Below are 20,125 nucleotides of genomic sequence, written 5' to 3' on the forward strand. Positions count from 1 at the left end.
TCGTTATGCACAGCTTTTGCTTCCGAACCAACAGCTTACAGCTCCCACATGGCCTAGCGCCAAACATTGCTGCTAAGGCTGAATGCTGATGAAGCTGTGGCTGTATCTGTAAGCGACATTCCTGTGGCCACTCTGATTAAGTCCTGAGAGAACAATTCTGAGGGATCGCACAGCCCGAAGTCTCTTTTCGTGGAATACAAACGAAGATTGAATACCTCCTTCGTTTCAAGTGCTATTAATAACATAAGCTCGCTTAATTCATTCGGGGGCAGATGTACAGCCGCTCGATTACTGAGAAGTTGTTCTGATGATCATTTCTACAAACGTCTCCTGCAAACGGGTATTTCCACATCGGGCGATATAGATCCAAGGGGCAGTACCAGAGCGTCCTGATCTTCTTGATGAATTTGACCAGTCACCAGATCATGCTCTTTTAGGTCTCTGGCTAGATCATCCTCTACCCAGAGAATGAACACAAGAACAGCCACGGGAAAAGAGAGGATGTCTGTCGTCTAGAGGAACGAGGTCTCACTCAAATTGATATCTCAAGAACCTGTCAAGACTCAAGAGGCAGTAGTCCACTGTCTGATAAACCCAGTCAAACAACATGAAGCAGCCATGTACCCCGAAGTGACCGATTTAGGCCTGATGGTAGAGCATGGGTTGTTCAATTCTCCTGTGAGCCGGAAACACAACATCGTGGGAGATTCCTAACAAATCCTATGATTGAGCATGCTTGGCCGTTATGGCCCGTTCTCGGAGATATTTTCTTTATAAAACCTGAAACCCGGAGATTTGTAGCCAAGACTGCCCTGCCTCTTGCCTCGTGGTTGGAACCGGCGGTTGTTCACATTCCTGTGACGGTCCCGATTAACTCTCGCATTCTTCCGCTCTAAAGCTCTAATTTGCCATGTGAGTGTATAGGCTGCAAGTGTCTTCTCAACTGAGCTTTCCTAAATTAAAAGGCAGTTGCCATTTCAAAGTCTTCCGTAATTCTGTACTCCTTCCTCGCTCTACACCATCTAAAATCACCTTCCCTTTTCATCACCCATCACCCATCCTTCAGCCATCTGAATAGTATTCAGCTTCATATCGGGCACTATGATGTCTCATAGGCCAGGCTCCTCGGTGCGTCCGGAGGCTACGCTCTGGGCAGGTCCAGGCCAAGCTTCAAATTCTACCTCAGAAGTCGATGTAAGTGTCTCTTCATTCATAATCCGGCAACACTTCCCAGAGCCGATCCTAATCTGCAGATCACATAGGAGAGTGTCGCCTATCGCTTTGTTCTTGATCGCAAAGTTCAAACAATATCGAGCAATGGCCTCCCCGGGACTGGATTGGTTTCAGGCCTCTTATTCGTGCCGAGTCTAGAATCACAAGATCCATGCTATGATATTACCGCTTCATCCGTGCCAGAAAATGTGACCCGCTATGAAGATGTGAAGGATTACGGGTACTCCCTCGTTGGCCTCGCCCCGTGGGTGTCACCTGAATGCTCTTTATCATTCTTGGATGCCGCCAATGAAGTCGGCACGCACGCCATGATATTTTTCCAGCCGTCCAGCACCGATCCCGACCTACCACCTGATTCGAACAGCCCAACTTGGACAATCGATGCTAAACCAGAATGGAGGATGGAACACCAGTACCCTGTGTATGCCATCCCAGGCCCAGCGGGAATCACATTGATAAACGATCTCTCGTGGTATTCGGGCAATCCGCCGGCCACCAAGAGAGACAACCCGGATACGCAATCTGTGACACAGACGGAGAATAATAGGCTATTTGCCAGAATCGAAAATGGTAAGTTACAAGATGGTGTCACCAACAGAATCCATGCTGACATTTCACAGAGCAGAGAACCGACCAGATGCCGAGTATTTGGAGTTTTGTACTTGCAATCGCGGGAACAGTCCTCATTCTCAGTCTTATCCTTGTCACTATCTATCGAATCATCCTACACAGAAGACGAGTCGGGTTCCAGAGACGCCTCGAAGAAGGTCAAATGAGCGGTATCGACTTCGATGCTCTGGCATTGAATCAAATGAAGGCTCCTCGAGAGCTGGTCGACAAGATGCCCCTTTATACATATCTGGAGGTGGACCCATCAAGAGCTACATCGTTTACACAAGAAAGAGTGTCGGCAGATTCAAGGGAATATACTACTGCTGAAACCACCAATCCGCCATCGCCCACAGAAGACGGTCATTCGGACCACAATACTGGCCTCAGAAAGCCCGCAGCAGCTGTGATAAATCCCACACCAAATGAGACCCGTGAAAGCAGGTACCGTCTGAGCCATACTCAAACGACATGTGCTATCTGTCTCGATGATTTTGCTGCTGGGTCATCTGTTGTCCGCGAATTGCCATGTGGACATATATTTGACGCAGAGTGCATTGATCCGTTCTTGACACAAAATAGCTGTCTGTGTCCTCTTTGCAAGAAGAGCGTCTTGCCACCGGGCTCATTCTACATATCTGTTACCAACGAGATGGTTCAACGGGAACATCTCTCGAGACTTTCTTCATGAATCATGATGTGGCGTTCAAGACTGCGTTTTGTTTGCCGTTGCTTCGGATTTGATTGGAATCATGCCTTCCGAGGCAGAGCGAGGGTCATCTTTAGCATTTATCGAGCATGTGTTAACCAGCGATTGCATTAAAATGGTGTTCATATGCTTCTGTATGTTATTTCGACAGCCATATTGAGCATTTGGCAATTACTTCTCGATACCAGGAACTCATGGCGTCAGAACATTCGTATACGAAATGCGTTTCCGTAGACAATAGGAGACAGTCAAGACCGGACCAATTATCTGGCTCCGATCTTGGTTACATACGTGGAAATTCAACCGATCAACTATTTAGCGGAATGGGGGCTCTTGTACGGAGTAGAAGTGCAGAAGCCTCCACAACCTATCCAAGGCTAGAACTAGAAGAGGAATAAATTGGGGTTAGGGCCTTAGGCAGAGTTTGCACAACCGACACCTTGTATTCCAGGCAGAAATACCGCTAAAGGCCACACATCCCGTGATTGGCCAGAGTGGGTCAACTCGCTAATCGCTAGCGTCCCACACACAACCTCTGCCTCTAAGACGTTTTCTTCCTCGAACTTTCGCGACAACGACAACCGACGACCTCTTGAAGCCGACAAGGTACGTTCACCATCTTTCAAAATTGGAACCAATCCAATCTCTACCGCCAGTGCATTTATCTGACTTTCAATCGTTAAGATGGGTGCCCTCAAGTACGTGGAAGAAATCCAAAAGAAGAAGCAATCCGATGTGATTCGCTTCCTGCTGCGCGTCCGATGCTGGGAGGTGAGATAAATTCCTTCGCCCCTCGATTGCCTAACATCTCCGCCGAGAGCACTCGTGTGCGTTGCCTTAGGATATGCCGTTTTTGTGGTATTGCTAGGCGGCTCGAACAAAAGTCATTCGGCGGAAATGATTGTGGCACGCAAGAAAACCCTTCTGGGGCTTCATGTGTCTTGCTATACACTCGTTGAACTTTGCTGAGAGTGCATAATATAGCTCCGCCAGCTGAACGCCATCCACCGTGCCTCGCGCCCTTCGCGCCCCGATAAGGCCCGTCGTCTCGGTTACAAGGCCAAGCAGGGTTACGTTATCTACCGTGCCCGTGTCCGCCGTGGTGGCCGCAAGCGCCCTGTCCCCAAGGGTGCTACTTACGGTACGTTTCTCTCTACCCCGGGCGAATTCGATGGTTATTTGCAGACATGGAAGAATTTTTCGGGGCTAATGTGCAATTGTGTGAACAGGCAAGCCCACCAACCACGGTGTCAACCAGCTCAAGTACCAGCGTGCTCTTAAGTCCACCGCTGAGGAGCGTGTTGGCCGTCGCGCTGCTAACTTGCGCGTCCTGAACTCCTACTGGATCAACCAGGACTCCACCTACAAGTACTACGAGGTCATCCTCGTCGACCCCCAGCACAAGGCCATCCGCCGTGATGCCCGCATCAACTGGATCTGCGCCCCCGTTCACAAGGTGAGTTTAGCTGTCAATCAAGCACCAATATCCCGGGATTCTACTAATCAAAGTTTCTTCTTAGCACCGCGAGTCCCGTGGTCTTACCGCCACCGGCAAGAAGTCCCGTGGTATCAACAAGGGTCACCGCTACAACAACACCAAGGCTGGTCGCCGCCACACCTGGAAGCGCCAGAACACCCAGAGCTACTGGCGTTACCGTTAAGTGCGGTAGTGCACTTTTGCAGTGGTTTCGGTTGGAAAATGTTGGTTACGGCATGTGGTCTTCTATCAAAGCACTTCTTACCCAGACAGTGTTTTCCACGCTGGGCTCAACTATAATGCAGACCCGCCGGTTCTGTTGTTAGCCAAAAAGCCATCTTGTTCTATTTTCAATTCCCCCTTTAACGAAGTATGACTGGTTCAACTCCATACCTCTGGTACTGTAGGATTTGTAGACTGAATGAATGTCACCTTTATTAGTCCTGATTTGTACTGTGTAAAATAGTCCATCCATTGAGAGCTGTCTGGCTACTCCTTGTTTCTGTCCGGGGGCCCAACAGCGTAGTGTGTCTTGGCAGATCGCCGTAACCACTAGTAGTTAGCGAATGGCCTAACTAGTTAGTACATGTGTGGCTTGGACCTTAGAATGTATACTAGCTTCTGCATATGGTGAACTTGGATACAAATGAAACGACCTGCTGCTTCCAATTACCGGATCTTAGGAGGCATGCCGCATAACTCATGGTCTAGCCCGTGCCCTGTTCAGCGGCTATTCCAAAAATAGCAACTATATGCCTGAGGCAAGAACGACTCCTCATCCCCCGGCCACTTTCCCAATCCGTCCACATACTATGAGATCCTGCCGTAACGAACTGGGAAGCTGCTACTCTTCTATTGGAAAGTCCAAGGTGGGAGACTTCTTTGTCTGGTGAGACTTGACTCGCGCACTGACCGCCTATCCCTGCAATAGTCCAACCTGCCAGTTACCTTTATTCCTTTAACAAGCGAAACTCACTTCACCCGACTGCCTCATTCATCACTCCATCCTCCACCTACTCGTATGTGCCCGACAACAGGAACAAGCTCCACGAGCTGTATTGCATGTTGGAGAGGTCGACTTCATCTGTGATACAAAGACTGATCGAGTCGATGCGCCTCTATGCCGTCCCGGTCTCAGCGTCATCTGCCTATCCCTCCAACCTCGACTTCTCCCACAGCCGCCATCCCTCTATATCCTTCCCAACCATCTGGACTGGAACTCAGCCCTCCCAGAGCGGTGCGGCCTCGCGATGCCTCAAATATCTCCCCGATGAGCGGTAGTAGGCCCAAGAATCCGAACGACCGAGGCCATTCCCGCTCGATCAGCAATCCGTTCGCCGGACTTGGGCGAATGCGAGATAAGATAACCGCCAAGAATGACGCTTGGGACTCGGACTCGGATGATGACGACGACGATGTCACTTTCCCTCTCGAGTCGGAGTCTGCAAGCCCTCGGAAAGGCGCAGCACGCGGGGGTTCTGGAAATGGTACCGACGAGGGCAAGTGCCCGACCTGCGATGCTACTGTTCGGTGGCCACGGCACTTGAAGGTGTTCCGTTGCTCCAACTGCTTGATGGTCACTGATCTGGAGCCGAATGCCCAAGAATCGGGAGGCCTTGACGGTCGCCATGATAAGTCCCCACGCGGAACTTCGGGAGGACCGTCTAACTTGGCGAGAAAAGGTAATATCACCAAAGCTGATTTTGATCCATGGTGTTCATAGTGCTGACTTGTGACACTAGTGATACCTTTGACTGCTAATCAAACCCGTGGTATGATTGGAGGCTGTCTCAACATGTATTTTGACATCCTCCTGGACAATGGCTCTCGATCGTGGTTGTCGCTGGACGACGACAAGAAGAACAAGCCACTGCCTGATCTTCCATCAATGCAGACTCACACCTCTACTCCACGCAATTCATCACCCGCGCGTGCTGCTGGTTCTCGGAACCGCAGTGCTTCCCATTCTAGTGGAAGAGAAAGACCCACGGCGGCAAAAGATAACTCATCGCATTTAACTCCACATCACGCTCGCCGGGAGGGCAATGATATGCCCAGCAGAGTTCGTGCAAACTCAGATCTCCAATCATCCTCGATGCCAATCCGCCGTCCGCAAGATAGCTCGCAAGCTGCACGCCCGGAGTTCCAAAGCCGCGAGCATCAAACTCATATATTCAAGGAGGTGGAGAATATTATCAGTGATGCTTTCAGAGGTTGTGATTGTCTCAACGAATCTTTCAGTACCTATCCACCTCCCCGATCCGCTCGAGCAGCCAGTAATGGTAATCCGCCGATGATGAAAAGGGAGCCCCCTGCAATGCCTGAGCCCGAACCACCCTATGATGCCACTGCCTTTGAACCAGATGCCAAAACGCTTCTTCTGGGAGACCTGAGCGAGAACTCGGCCTGGTGGATGAACGAATGGGCTGAGGCTGAAGGTCAGAATCCTGCATATTCCAAAGAGAAGAGTCCCCCAAAATCTCGGATGATATCATCGCGGAGCCCTCGGATCAACTGGACCGAGGTAGCTCAATGGTATCATTCAATCCTATCAGCGGGAAGCTCTTGGACCGAGCAGTGGAAGGCCAAAAAGCCTGACCCCACACGATCGGAAGCAGATTCAATGCGAGCAAGGAGATGGGAATCCATAGATCCTTCCTTGATTGGAGGAGAAATCAGCGAGTCCCGTCTACACTTACAACGGGTCCTATTGAAGGCCACAGAAAATCTTCTCAAGCGCCCCCGCCGTCTCTTGAAGAAACCAGAAGATACCAGATTCCTGTTCATTCTGCTAGCAAATCCTCTCTTGTCTTCACCTGCATCCTATGCTCAAAACCCAGCACCTGGGCCATCTCAGCGTGAAGCCAGGCGCCCATCACATCCAAAGGACTATCCGAAGTCGGCAGGTCGAGACGGCCATCGTCCACACAAAGAGTCGTCCATACCTCCTTCTCGCTCGGAGGGCTCTAACCATCACTACGGTCTTATCAAGCGCATTTTGGGACTCATGTCCAACTTGCCCAATGATTGCCATCACTGTTTCGTGTCTTGGGCTGCGCGTTTCTCTATCAGACATTTCGAGCGATTGGTAGAACTTGTTGGTGGATTCCTCAATTATCGTTTGAGCCGCCAACATGGGCGGAAACGCCCTGAGAAGCCACAAAAGGGAAATGGCGATGACTTGATACCGAGTTTCACCAGTGCTTCGGGCAACACCCCTGCGGAACTTCATGCTGCCATCAGTCGAAGGGGCCCGCACAAGAAGAAAGAGACAGAAACCCCCTTTATATATGAGGAGGACTGGCAGATCAGAGCTGCAGCAAGGGTCTTGTCGCTGTTCTTCGCGGCCAACATCTCCGGTTCTACGAGGAAATCCGATGGAACCCCACGCAACCTCGATTTACCTAAGAACCCAGGTCCTCGCCAGGGCAACATGATACCAATCAGCGCATTCTACAATACCTTGCTGGACTATTCGGATTTAGTGGCGGATTTCGAAATCTGGGAATCTAGGGTCTCGAAGTTTTCGTTTTGTCAATACCCGTTCCTTCTCAGCATCTGGGCGAAAATCCACATCATGGAGCATGACGCACGTCGCCAAATGGAAGTGAAAGCACGCGATGCATTCTTTAACAGCGTCCTGAACCACAGGGCGGTTAGTCAATATCTTGTGCTGAAGGTGCGGCGCGAATGCTTGGTTGAGGATAGCCTCAAAGGGATCGGTGAAGTTGTTGGTACTGGCCAAGAAGAGATCAAAAAGGGTCTCCGGGTTGAGTTCTTAGGAGAGGAAGGCATTGACGCCGGTGGCCTGCGAAAGGAGTGGTTCCTTCTGCTCGTCCGAGAGATCTTCGATCCAGATCATGGTAAGCGCTTTTTAATTCTAGAGTTAAGTAACTGGCTAATGCAGCATAGGTCTCTTTGTCTACGATGATGATTCGAAGCATTGCTACTTCAACCCGCATTGCTTCGAGTCGTCCGAGCAGTTTTATCTAGTTGGAGTACTTTTGGGACTCGCTATCTACAATTCCACCATCCTTGAAGTTGGTCTGCCGCCGTTTGCATTCAAGAAACTGCTGTCGGCGGCGCCGCACACTAGTGGGCCACAGATGGCTACCGCCTTGCGTTCAAACTTCAAGTGCACTCTGGAAGACCTTGCTGAGTTCCGGCCAGCTCTCGCCAAAGGACTCCGGGGCCTACTGGAATTTGAAGGCAATGTCGAGGAGACATTCTGCTACGATTTCGTTGCCCAGGTTGATCGCTACGGCGAAGTCATCAGCGTGCCGCTCTGCGCCAATGGCGAGAATCGGCCCGTGACCAACTCCAACCGGCGCGAGTTTGTGGACTTGTATGTTAGATACATGCTCGACACGGCCGTCGCTCGACAATTCGAACCTTTCAAACGCGGTTTCTTCACTGTCTGCAGTGGCAATGCGCTATCCTTGTTCCGGCCTGAGGAGATCGAATTACTTGTCTGCGGGTCAGATGAACCACTCGATGTTAGTTCTCTCCGGGCTGTGGCCACCTACGACCACTGGTCCCATCCACGACCAGACACACTCCCTGTAGTACGATGGTTCTGGGAATTCTTTGAAAATGCAGGACCCAAAGCACAGCGCAAGATTCTGTCCTTCATTACTGGCAGCGATCGAATCCCGGCGATGGGCGCCACAAGCCTCGTCATCAAGCTTGCTTGTCTTGGGGATGACTGCCACCGTTACCCGATTGCGCGTACGTGCTTCAACACGCTGGGCCTTTACCGCTATTCGACGCGGGAGAAATTCCTTGAGCTTTTCTGGGAAGCGGTGGTCAATAGCGAAGGCTTTGGCTTGAAATGATTAGTTTGCTATCGCTTAGGAGGTTGTTGGAGATGCTTAGGCCTTTGCATAGACGCTGGGCGTTGCTTGTTAGCATCTCATACATGGAGTCGGTTTCTCTTCCTTTCGCTTTTGTTCTAGCATACCGATAACTTGCTTTATTGAATGCATGTGCGATGACGCTAGGTTGTCGAGAGGCTTGATTCACGTTTGCATTCTTAGGCGTTTTTGCTTTAGCAGTACGCTAAGAATACAGCTCAATCCATATATGCATTAGCTCTGTGCTGTCACCAACTCTTCAGCCTGATGATCCATTTTCCCTCAGGTCTCCTCCATTCATCTCTATGTACCAGCAAAGCCCCATGGAGTATCTACAAGAAACCATGCAAAACCACATCTCTAACGATACAAAATCCCATCCACCATCTCACCAATAGCCAACGAAGCTGTCAGCCCCGGGCTCTCAATCCCTAACAAATTAACAAATCCAGGCAAACCCTCCTCTTCCCGAATAATAAAGTCCTGGAAACCCTTCCCCTCATTAACAGCACCCCCCTCCCCAACTTAGGCCTTATCCCACAATAATCCAACGAAATAGCATCAACATCAACACCAGGCAAATAAGCCCTAATCTCCGCCAACGCCAACTCCAACCTCTTAGCACTAGGCCGCAAATCATCCGGACTATCAACCCACTCCACATCCGGCCCAAACCTTACCCTTCCAGCCATATCAAGCGTAAGATGCGTGCCCAGCCCCCCAGTACCCGGCAACGTAGCCGGATAAACCAGCACCGAAGTCTTCGGCGAACTCGCCCCATACGAAAAATACGTCCCCTTCGCATAATGCGGCACAAAATGCCTCTCCGCTGGAAGCAACATGTTACTAATCGCACAAGCCCCGTGTCCCGCACTATTAACCAGCGTCTCAGCCGTAATAGACGTCTCAGACCCATCCTCGTCCGACACAGCGGTAATACTGTATCCGCCGCGGCCGGCATCAATGGGTTCGACGCGGGTCACGCGCGTCTTGAACGCTACGTCCCCGCCGCGATCTTCGAAGTCGCCGAGGAGATATGTCATCAGAGAGTGGCTGTCGACGATGCCGGTTGTCAGGCTCTCGACGATGCCGGCGTCGGCTTTGACGGCTGGTTCGCGGCGACGGGCTTCGTCTGCGCTGACTAGACGGGTGGGCGCGTCGAGGGATTGCGCGTGGGAGTGGATTTTTAGACATGCTTCCCATTGTTCGGGGGTTTGCGCGACGATCCATTTTTTGGTGTTGAGGTGCGGGATGTTGTGCTTTGAGCAGAGGGCGTAGAGGAGGTTGCGGCCGCGGATGCAGAGGGTGGTTTTTAGGGAGGTTGCGGGGTAGTAGAGGCCTGCGTGAATTACCTTTGCCAAATGTGTTGGTTTTTTGTTGCTTGCTTGTGGTCTTGTAGGGGTGTTGCGGTTGTCTGGCGTACCTCGGAATTGCGACTACTTGTCTCGGTTCCTGGCGCGTCGTGGCGCTCTAGGAGGATTGTTGATGTGCCTTCGCGTGCTGCTAGTTGTCGTGCTGTTGCGAGGCCGACGACGCCGGCGCCGATTACCTGGTAGTTTTAATAGGTCAGTTACCAGTATGGTTGTATTCGTGCCCGAGGATGCCATCATGCACGTACCGCATGTGTGAAGTCTGCATTGGCGGGGCCGGTGGTGGAAAAGCCGCGGGTGGGAAGCTTGTTTATAAGCTTAATATTCTTAAAGAGAGCACGTGCGGACATTTTCTGGCAGGCGCAGCCGACCAGCAATATGCGAGGAAGGAACGAGCTGGGGGGTAATAACTGGAAGGAGCATCCCCGCAATCTCGGGATGGGCCTCGGGAGTGATAGACGACCCCGAGCTTAGACCGGGATCACCCGCACGCTTATCAAGTATAGGACTCGAAAGTATACAACCTGCCACAATTAACCGAAGCTGTATACTCCGTACAGACGTCTACATAATTTCAATGACCTACCCTACATCTTTCATTGTGCTAAAGTTCTTACAAAATCCTATAGACTGAGTTACAGCATGAAGACAGCGAGCTCATGCCTATGGCTATACAGACAAAGAGAGAATGCGGTGCATAGATAGAATTGAAAGAGACAAAAGGGTATTGTTTCTAACAAAGACTCGAAAAAGGCATCTATCCACGGACTAGGACAGAGTGAAGTATATGAATGAACCCTCATCCCTCGACGAAATCCCCAACTCACGGAGAGTCCCTCTAAACCAATCATCCGAAACCAGTGTCTCAACACACCCTTCCGAGTTCTCAAGATGCCACGACGAGGGATGTTCTTCCGCGCAGATGGCTCCAACATCCTCGAGCCAGAGGGGCCCATTCTCTGGGTAACTGTACACTTCAGTATGGCCAGCGGACGCTTCCGACCAACCAGCAGCGAGAGCATGATGCGGCTGGTGGCTGAGCGGTGCCGATCCGGAGATGCTACTATTTCCCTCAGACCCCTGCATCACGATCAACCGTGCTGTCTGTCATTGCCTGTAGGACGTGGGCCGCGACGTGAGCATATTCTGGGGTACGCAGCCGATGTTGCTGATTGGCATTGGCTGGAGATTGTTGCTTCTAGGGAGTGGGTAGACATTGACCGCATTCTTGCTTACCAGCCGTGGTGGGTTGGTGTTGCGTAGGTATGAGAGGCATAGTGGATATGAGAGTATAATGTGATGCTTTTGATTTGTTTTGCGGTTATTGTCATTCCACATCCATGAGGACATCGCTCATAATGTATAGAATGTAAGAGAACTTCTTGACACTCCACTTTCCGGAGTCTTTGAGAAGGGAGGCATAATCGAGGAGAATCCGACGTGCGGACTGATATCCACCCTGGAGCGACGAGCCTCGCAAGTAGATAGTAGCCCCGTTGCGAATAAAGTTCACAGCAGGGTCATCAGCCGGTGCGAAAGATTGACTCCCTTCAGGCTCCATGAAGCTCGTGAACCCCTCCGTCCCTACTAACCTCCAGCCAACGTCCTCCATCAACTCCACTGACTCGACACTGGACGACGAACTCGTCGATTCCGCCACCATGAATGTATACAGGCCGAGGACTAGACCAGCTGAGAAGAGCGAAAACATAGATTGGAACGTAGAATGGTCGGAGGTTTTGCGGTTCGCCATGACTTTGTAGATATGTGCAGCATGAAGACACGCGCGTCTGGCTGCAGGTGTTTGCGACCACTCGCGGATGTCGTCTAGGGCCTTGCGCGCAGGAGCCGGGCCTGCGCGGCCAGCGGCGAGGTCGAATATTTGGAGATCGGCCGTGAGAGTCATGCACATATAGTGCCACATGATGAGAGAGTTGGGGTTCAGGCGGTCGAGGGGGTCGCCGTAGTTTGCGATAAGTTGGGATTGAAGTGAGGGGAGACATCTGGCTCTGCCATCCATGGCGTAAGTGTGGCATGGGGCGAAAGGGTAGCTGGATCTATTGGACAGAAGGCGGTGGTAGGCTTCTAGTTGACGGATGTGAATTATTGCCAGTACCGCTTGGATAGAGTAGCCATCTGCGGGAGTATCTAAGGTGGGGATGTCGACGTTCTCAGACGGTGCGAGGATTGTTGATGAGATGATACGCTTGCCGTTTCGGACTATATGGGTCCATTGTACAGAGGAGTGAGCCTGGAAGAGGGATTCGCTGCAGGGCAGTATGAGTTGGATCGAGTCTGGAACTATGATTGGACCTGTCGAGAGGAATGAGGAGTACCAAGAATCCAAGAGAAGAAGTCCGATGATTATTCTTCCATATTGTTAGTAGTGTATTGCACAAATGGTCAGTTGCGACGTACCTCTTGGTTGACTCGACTTTGCTCCAAGCCTTCCATCTCATGTCAGTATCAGGAACTCTTTCGAATAGAGTCTTGTCAAGGATTTGCCCTTCGGAGGCAGAAAATAGCCCATGCCTTTGGGCAACCTGCAATCCGACCATCAGAACCGTATAGACCGGAAGTACAGAATGGCGATCTTCAAACTCACAGATATGACATTGATATACAGTGGTTGACATTGTTCTAGGTGATCTTTTTCCTGGAGAACAATATTGGTTAGTATTCAAGATCCACAGAAATCACACTAGACCAGGTATCCATGTCTTACCCCTGTCAGACCAGCCAAGTTCAATAAGAGCAAAGCTGTCGCAAATAAGGTCATCGTCCCAGAAGCGCTCTCAAGTCCCACTGAGCATCGAGCAAATTCAGTGGAAACCTTCTCTAAGGCACTCTAAAAGACTGTCAGTGACTGGTATCTCATACATTTGATAATGTTGGACTTGCCGAGAAATTCCTGGACACAAAAGCTGTTGTTCCTTTAGTACCAAGCAATGTCATGCCTATCAGCGTCATGACATATAATAAAGATGGACGCGTTTTCCTCGCCGAAAAGGTCGGAAGGTGGACAAACGACAGGAGCGGATGGAAGAGACGGAAGAATAGGTCTAATGCCATATCAAGGATCTCAGCAGGAGGAAATTCAGAATGATTCAAAGTCGAGACAGGCGTGTCTGGATGACCTCTATTCATGAGAGATTGCATATGTGAAGGAGTCATCTCCCCAAAAGCTGCCTGCAGACGTCGTCTGCATTCCTCGTCGAATCCGCGCCGTAATGCTTGACTGACATCCGGCTCACCGGAATAATATAACGAATGAATAGAAAAGATATTGTCCACAGAGGAGAGAGTGATATCCCCCCACAAGCTATTGATGAGACGTCCAGTATTCGATGGGGCCAACCAGCACCGCTGAACTCTATCAAACCGCTCATTGGGAATGTTGCCGCTGCTATCGGCTGTATGCTGACCCTGCTGGTCCGAGGGGAGCATGCAATTACCACTCATCGAAGGAAATTGGCTATCGCGCATGGGATCCAGCGAGCCATTTGATGCTGAATCGCGAGGCTCAAGCCACATTTGTAGCATATCTTTCGGCACAGGGTCAAAGGCCAAGCCAGCTCGATGTGACGCTTGATCCGCCGGCGTGACTTCATTCCAGCCAAAATACGGCTGCTGTTCGTCCATGACCATTGCGCCGATCTCTGACTCGACGCGGCCATGGTGGGCTGAGATATCGGCAAGATAATCCAGGGACGATGGGAGCCCGGATGGGAGAGGCGCCCCTCTCGGAGCCATGAGAGCTGGCATCTGTGCTTCTACGCCGATGTAATCATCTCCTGATCCGACGAGCATTGACGATGTACCTGCAATCAATGATGACCGCTGGTTTGGTACTGGTGGACCCGCTGCCGCGTCGGCTTGATTATGGCCCTTGGCATGTCGGCTCAAGACATCGCTGTACACTCATTAGTTACTGGTACAGGAAATTCAATGAGACATGCTACTGCGGTAAGATTCACCTCCGAGAGAAGCGCTTGTGGCAGACATTGCATTCGTATGGGCGTTCCTTGGTGTCTGTTTTGCATGTTAGGTTGGTGCTCATGTCTAGTAATTCAAGAGTTACTGACGCGACCGCTCATGTCTTTTGTAGTGTTCGGTCTTTTTGAACACTCTCGAACAGATGGGACATTTTTTTAACACCATCACGGCGCAAATCACCGAAGAACGGGTGATGGCGGTAGTTGAAGCCCTGAAGACCGGGGGGAGTTTGAAGGCCGGGGGGAAAATATTTTAGTCAGCAAATCCGGGGGTTCGAGCCCCACCCGAACAGCCTTGGCCCTTGGGAGATCTTCACTCTTCAGCTTTGGGGCGATGATAAGGCACCATTTCAATTTGTGTGCACTCTTTCTTGCGTTAAAGTCCCATAAGGCAAACGTGATTCTAATGTTCCTGTTAATGTTTTATTGCTACATAATCAAACAGCAAGAGCAACTATGGCCTCACTCAAACATCGGTAGATCCCACACTCGAATATCAACTCGCTGCCAAAACCCAAACACCACTAAACGCCTTCTAAAACTGCCACCAGTACAGAAGATACTATCTCGCCCGGAAAAGCCTAGCCCGATTGATACAGACAGACCCCAGCGCCACCTGCGAGCGAAGATACTCCGCCGACAACTCGGCAGCAGCGAGAATCGACTCTCTATCATGATGGTCTCCAGGGACCTGGATCGAGATACACCGCGGAAAATTATGATGCATCGCAACCTCCGTAATGCTGACCACTTGGGTCCGTATACAAGTCACGACCGTGCGCATTATGGCGAGATCGTCGCATCTGCAGTCGTGTGCGTCTAAGAATACGTTCACCCAGTGGGTAATCTGGCGAGGGTTGTATGCGAGTTCTCGCATTTCTCTTCCGTTTTGGTATAACATTCCTTCGGATTGAAGTGTTGTTTAGCTGGGATGTTGGACTGTGGCTCGGACTTGGATCGACTGACCTTGATTCTCAGTCGTAAGACTGCTGCTGTCTAGAGATCTGCGCGGCTTTCGCTTCCTTAGATGCTACGATGGCTGGTTCTTGTCTTTTCTGTCTGATTTCAAGTCTGCTTAGGCACTTTGCGGTAGATATAGGATGTTTGGAGTCTTTAGATGTTGGCTACTAAGACATGATCATACTGATATTTTGTCTCCATTTTAGTTAGTACAAAGCAATCAGTCTTATATTGCGACAAAGGCATTTTGAGGCCTCTTGGGTTGTGGTTGTGGCTCCTGATCTGCTCTATAGTTTGTGTCTCTTTGGTCGTCTCTTTATGGCTCATGAAACTGGTGAAGTGAATCTTTCTGGAACATTTCCTAAATCAATCTGTACAGAACTATTCTACAGGGGTTGGCAGGGGTCGATGATCCAGTTCATTGGTTTTAGAAACAAAGGAAACACAATTGATTGTTTCGGACTTTCTTCATTTCTCAACTTTTCTCCAGACACAACAACCACAACTCCTTGAACGTTAGATGTTCCCTTCGAATCACTCTCTTAAACCCACCAAGCCCAACAACCCAAGAAGAAATCAGGAAATCTGCTATCTGCTTTTATTGACGGCTTTATCCTTGTATGACTTTTACTACTTTCCTTAAACATCGAAGGTTCCCCATAGTCCAGTAGAAAAGTGTGAGGTTGTCGTTCTATCCAGGAAAGATATCTCAACAGGGCCGAAGGGAATGTAGGACTCTGTATAGACTGTATTCCATCCAGCGAGGAAGAGTAGACCTAGCGGACCCTCCTCTACTCACCTGATATCAGAATAGACCGAGAACCTTTACTCGATTCGTTGATTCTCGAGCTATCTCTCAAAGCCGGCCGCATACAAAGAGTCGAAAGGGCATCTACCGGTGAAAGACCGGATCAATCCCCTTGTTATGATTGTCCTCTAAGTCTACAAACAAGACGACAACCTACCCATCAGCCAGCAGTATTTAAGCACCACCCTATGCCTACATCCTGGATCTCGAGCTCACTCGACGCCTCTCTCTCACACACACTTTCCCCCTCTCCATCTCTCTATCTCTGTCTCTCTCACACACACATATCTCTCTATCTCTAACCTCCCACAAAAACAAAAATCCATCAAAATGCAAAGACAAAGCATGTTCTACTGCGACGGGACCCTAATCCCCGAACCCGAACACAACCCACGCCAAGTGAACAACTGGGTCACTGTCTTCCTTAACGCCCGCGACTCGACAGCCTCCGATGAAGACCTGCTACGTCTAGTCGCAACCTACATCCGCACCGGCGCTGCGACTATCTCCGTCCGTCCGATGCACCACGCATACCCTCTGTGCATCTCTATCAAGGTGCCTGGGAATTATCATTCGAACAAGGCTTCGATTTATGCCGCTGCGGAGTTGCAGGCAGATCATTATCGGCAGGAGGTTGTGGCGGGGAGGGTGAGCATTAATCGTGAGATGCTTTTTCGGAAATATTGAGTGAGAGGAATGGAGTTGCACTGGGGATGAGGTGGGAATATGGATATCTCAGGTTGGAATCGCTTCTGGATTAGGCCGTACTAGGGTTGGCTACCACTTACTGACTACATTGATACAGGCAATCATCAAACTTGAGTCTCATTGATTGTCAAGGCTGCTCTCTTCGTATCCCAAGAACACAAGGACCACCGAACCTTTCGAGGAACTCTTCAATTTATTCAGACAATCATACCAGCAAGACGAACCACAAGAATGCCTCCCAATTGAAGAAAACAAAAACAAAAAGCGGAATAAGAAAAGCGAAAAGCACAGTCAAAGGAACCACACCCAGCGCCTAGAAGAAAAATATCAAGACTTTTACCGGTCCCTGCATAGCTTCTTCGATCTCCAAAAAGATACCAATGTAGCCCAATGCAAGCAATTGTAAACGTACAGTAGAGGTAATGACTAGGGAAATCGGAGAAAGAACTGTAGAGAACATTGCGGATGTCATACCGCATTCACTAAACACCAAAGAGGTGGCTGCCTAAGAACAAACTTTTCGAACCGAGGGAGGATATCAGGATCAGACATGGAGAAGTAAGGGTAGAAAGGGTGAAAGGAGGTAACAAAGAATGGTAGAGAAAGGAAAAGTCGTCATTAACGTGCGTCCAAAGATTTCCGAGAAGACAAGAGAGTAAAACATGTCATTTAAGACTTGTTCTCCTCAGCAGGGGCCTCCTTAGCGGCCTCCTGGGGCTTGGCCTCGGTAGCCTCACCATCACCCTTGTTCTTCATGTACTCATCATAGACGTTAAGGGCCTCATCGACCTTGCCGCGGAGAGCCTCCTCATCATCGAGCCTGGAAGGAGGTTAGCACCTGTCACATATAATAAAAACGTAGAAAGTGTAACTTACAAGCCAAGCAACTCAGCGTTATCCATCTCAAGCAGCATACCAGTGATCTTGCCAGCAAGCTCGGGCTGTTGAGCCTGGATCTTGGGGTAAAGGGCCTCGCCGAGCATCTGCTTCTGCTGGGCAGGGGGAGCGGCGAGAAGAGCCTGGTTGGCAGAGGCGGGCTCGCCAGCGGGCTGGGCACCGGGAGCGGGCTGGCCACGGCCACGACCCATCTGAGGACCACCACGACCGAATCCAGGACCGCCACGCATGTTCATGGGCATACCGCCAACCTGGCCACGGCCACCGCCGCCACGTCCATATGCCTGAGCCATGGGGAAGCCCATGCCGTTAGGGACACCACCAGGACCCTGCATGCCCATGGGCATACCCTGGAAGTTGGGAGGAATCTGGTTGGGGGGCATACCACGGCCACCCTGGGGGAAGGGACCGGGGTACTGGGGACGACCGCCGGGCATACCGGGCATCATACCGGGCTGAGGAGCGAAAGGCATGCCACCACGCTGGGCAGGAGGCATGAAGCCCTGCTGGCCAGGACCGTAGAAGACAGCGGGCTGCATGTAAGGCTGGGGCATACCGGCAGCGGCAGCGGCCTGCTGCTGGCGGATAGTGTTGCGAGCCTGGATGCTGGCCTCAAGCTGGCTGCGGCGGACATCCTTGCGCTGAGCGAGAGCAACGTAGAGGGGCTTGCCGTTGACCATGCGCTGGTTCATCTCAGTGACGGCCTTGGAGGCCTCATCGGGGCTGCTGAAGCAAACGAAACCGAAGCCCTTGCTCTTGCCGAAGGCCTTCTTCTCGTTCTTCTTCTCCTCGGACTCCTCACCCTCCTCGGTCTTCTTCTCCTCGGTGGTCTCCTTCTCCTCGGTCTTGACCTCCTTCTCCTTCTCCTCACCCTCCTTGGCTTCCTTGGTCTCCTCGCCCTCCTTCTCGGCCTCGGGGGTAGGCGAGCGCTCAGCGGCGTCACGCATAACCTTGGCGGAAGTGATGGTACCGTAGGGAGCAAACAGGTCACGGAGCTTCTCATCATCAATGTCGTCGGTCAAGTTCTTGACGTAAAGGTTGACACCCTGGTACTTGGAGGCCTTCTCCATGCGGGCAGCCTCGTACTGCTTGCGCAGCTCCTCCTCACGCTCGTGCTTCTTCTGGGCACGGCCGACGTAGAGCTTCTGGGACTTAACTTCCCGCTCGTTCATCTCAGCAACGGCGGCCTCGGCGCTCTCGTGGTTGGCGTAGTTGACGAAACCAAATCCACGGCTCTTGCCCTCCTGGTCGTGGCTGAGAGTGGCGGAGGTGATCTCACCGAACTGCTCGAACATGGTGCGGAACTCATCGTCAGTGATCTCGAGATCGATGTTCTTGATGTAAATGTTGGTGAAGTTAGCCTTCATCTCCTCGAACTTGCTCTGGCGGTCCTTCTTGGAGATGTGGTGGCCGACGAAGACCTTCTTGTCGTTCAGCAGCATGCCGTTCACGTGCTTGATAGCGTTGTTGGCAGCCTCGGCGGTCTCGTAGTGAACGAAACCGTAGCCCTTGGAGTTGGCGAACTCATCCTGAGCGACCTTGCAGCTGAGAATGTTACCGAAGGCAGCGAAGGTGTCGTGGAGAGCCTTGTTGTCAATGGCGTTGTCGAGGTTCTTGATGAAGACGTTACCCTGGCCAGTCTTGCGCAGAGCGGGGTCACGCTGGGACCACATGATGCGGCAAGGCTTGCCCTTGATGAGAGTGTAGTTGAGGTCCTCAAGGGCACGCTCACCGTCAGCGGTGTTGTTGTAGTTGACGTAGGCGTAACCGAGGGAACGGCGGGTGACAGCATCACGGCAGACACGGATGGAAGCGACCTGGCCGATGGAAGAGAAGAGCTCGTAGAGCATGGCCTCGGTCACGGAGGGGTCAAGCTCGCCGACATAGAGGGAAGCCGAGTGGGGCTGGTTGTTGGCAGCATCGCCGGCGGCCTCAGGAGCAGCCTCGGCGGGGGCCTGGGTTGCCTCAGGGGTGCCATTGACGACAGGCTCAGCGGCGGGAGCGGTGGTGGGAGCCTCAGCAGACATGATGATGGATGTTTTCACTAAAGGTTAAGATCGTCTTAGCATGTGCGTGCCGAGCCTATCGCGGAGAGGGGGAGGGGAATCAAGGAGGCATATGAGATAAGGTTACACCGCAGTTGATGCAGTCTCTTTGGCAAGCACTCAAAGAAGAGACGAGAAACACGAGGGGAGGAAAATCAATGGAAAGCGAGGGGTCCATACAGCAAGGTGTCCGAACAAAGAGTTTAGAGAAATTTCACTTGAGCGAAAAGCACTGGTATCGGTTAGCGGGGAAGCCGAATCATATGCGGGTGAGAGAGAAGCGAAAGATGGAAGTGTCTGCAGCGATGACCAGATCGTGGGAAGACAGAGAGTCGAATGGAGAGGGATAAAGGCGAGATTGACTAACCAGGTGAAAGCGAAGATGAGGCGTTGAAAGAAAATCTTCCACACACACCGCACAATCGGGATGAGATAAGATAACTGGAAAAAATTTTCTGGGG

At 51.2% G+C, this 20,125-nt stretch overlaps 7 protein-coding genes across 7 annotated transcripts; 4 read left to right on the forward strand and 3 right to left on the reverse strand.

Annotated features, from left to right (window-relative positions):
• Positions 1 to 1,101: 1,101 nt before the first annotated feature.
• N7515_001489 (60S ribosomal eL15 domain-containing protein) lies at positions 1,102 to 4,212 on the forward strand (the record flags this gene model as incomplete). Its single annotated transcript, XM_056662233.1, has 8 exons — positions 1,102 to 1,194; positions 1,263 to 1,803; positions 1,854 to 2,426; positions 3,003 to 3,157; positions 3,236 to 3,322; positions 3,536 to 3,692; positions 3,781 to 4,007; positions 4,072 to 4,212. The coding sequence occupies 8 exons, from the start codon at positions 1,102 to 1,104 to the stop codon at positions 4,210 to 4,212; spliced, it is 1,974 nt and encodes a 657-aa protein (XP_056524346.1).
• A 936-nt stretch (positions 4,213 to 5,148) lies between these two features.
• Positions 5,149 to 8,863, forward strand: N7515_001490 (HECT-type E3 ubiquitin-protein ligase; the record flags this gene model as incomplete). Its single annotated transcript, XM_056662234.1, has 3 exons — positions 5,149 to 5,710; positions 5,771 to 7,891; positions 7,941 to 8,863. 3 exons carry the CDS (start codon positions 5,149 to 5,151, stop codon positions 8,861 to 8,863), a joined length of 3,606 nt encoding a protein of 1,201 aa, XP_056524347.1.
• Positions 8,864 to 9,241: 378 nt separating this feature from the next.
• Positions 9,242 to 10,601, reverse strand: N7515_001491 (NAD(P)/FAD-dependent oxidoreductase; the record flags this gene model as incomplete). The annotated part of the gene is given in 4 exon segments (XM_056662235.1): positions 9,242 to 9,405; positions 9,423 to 10,233; positions 10,305 to 10,430; positions 10,500 to 10,601. The coding sequence occupies 4 exon segments, from the start codon at positions 10,599 to 10,601 to the stop codon at positions 9,242 to 9,244; spliced, it is 1,203 nt and encodes a 400-aa protein (XP_056524348.1).
• A 541-nt stretch (positions 10,602 to 11,142) lies between these two features.
• Positions 11,143 to 11,514, forward strand: N7515_001492 (uncharacterized protein; the record flags this gene model as incomplete). The annotated part of the gene is made up of 1 exon (XM_056662236.1): positions 11,143 to 11,514. The coding sequence occupies one exon, from the start codon at positions 11,143 to 11,145 to the stop codon at positions 11,512 to 11,514; it is 372 nt and encodes a 123-aa protein (XP_056524349.1).
• Positions 11,515 to 11,578: 64 nt separating this feature from the next.
• On the reverse strand, positions 11,579 to 14,311 carry N7515_001493 (fungal specific transcription factor domain-containing protein; the record flags this gene model as incomplete). The annotated part of the gene is made up of 6 exons (XM_056662237.1): positions 11,579 to 12,620; positions 12,670 to 12,794; positions 12,857 to 12,907; positions 12,977 to 13,099; positions 13,132 to 14,164; positions 14,229 to 14,311. The coding sequence occupies 6 exons, from the start codon at positions 14,309 to 14,311 to the stop codon at positions 11,579 to 11,581; spliced, it is 2,457 nt and encodes an 818-aa protein (XP_056524350.1).
• A 2,033-nt stretch (positions 14,312 to 16,344) lies between these two features.
• N7515_001494 (uncharacterized protein) lies at positions 16,345 to 16,701 on the forward strand (the record flags this gene model as incomplete). The annotated part of the gene is made up of 1 exon (XM_056662238.1): positions 16,345 to 16,701. The coding sequence occupies one exon, from the start codon at positions 16,345 to 16,347 to the stop codon at positions 16,699 to 16,701; it is 357 nt and encodes a 118-aa protein (XP_056524351.1).
• A 690-nt stretch (positions 16,702 to 17,391) lies between these two features.
• pab1 (polyadenylate-binding protein) lies at positions 17,392 to 19,646 on the reverse strand (the record flags this gene model as incomplete). Its single annotated transcript, XM_056662239.1, has 2 exons — positions 17,392 to 17,542; positions 17,599 to 19,646. The coding sequence occupies 2 exons, from the start codon at positions 19,644 to 19,646 to the stop codon at positions 17,392 to 17,394; spliced, it is 2,199 nt and encodes a 732-aa protein (XP_056524352.1).
• Between the last annotated feature and the right edge of the window lie 479 nt (positions 19,647 to 20,125).

The sequence above is a fragment of the Penicillium bovifimosum genome (genome assembly GCF_028826915.1).
Source record: "Penicillium bovifimosum strain IBT 22155 chromosome Unknown utg000002l_segment0_segment0, whole genome shotgun sequence".
NCBI classification, from domain to species: domain Eukaryota; kingdom Fungi; phylum Ascomycota; class Eurotiomycetes; order Eurotiales; family Aspergillaceae; genus Penicillium; species Penicillium bovifimosum.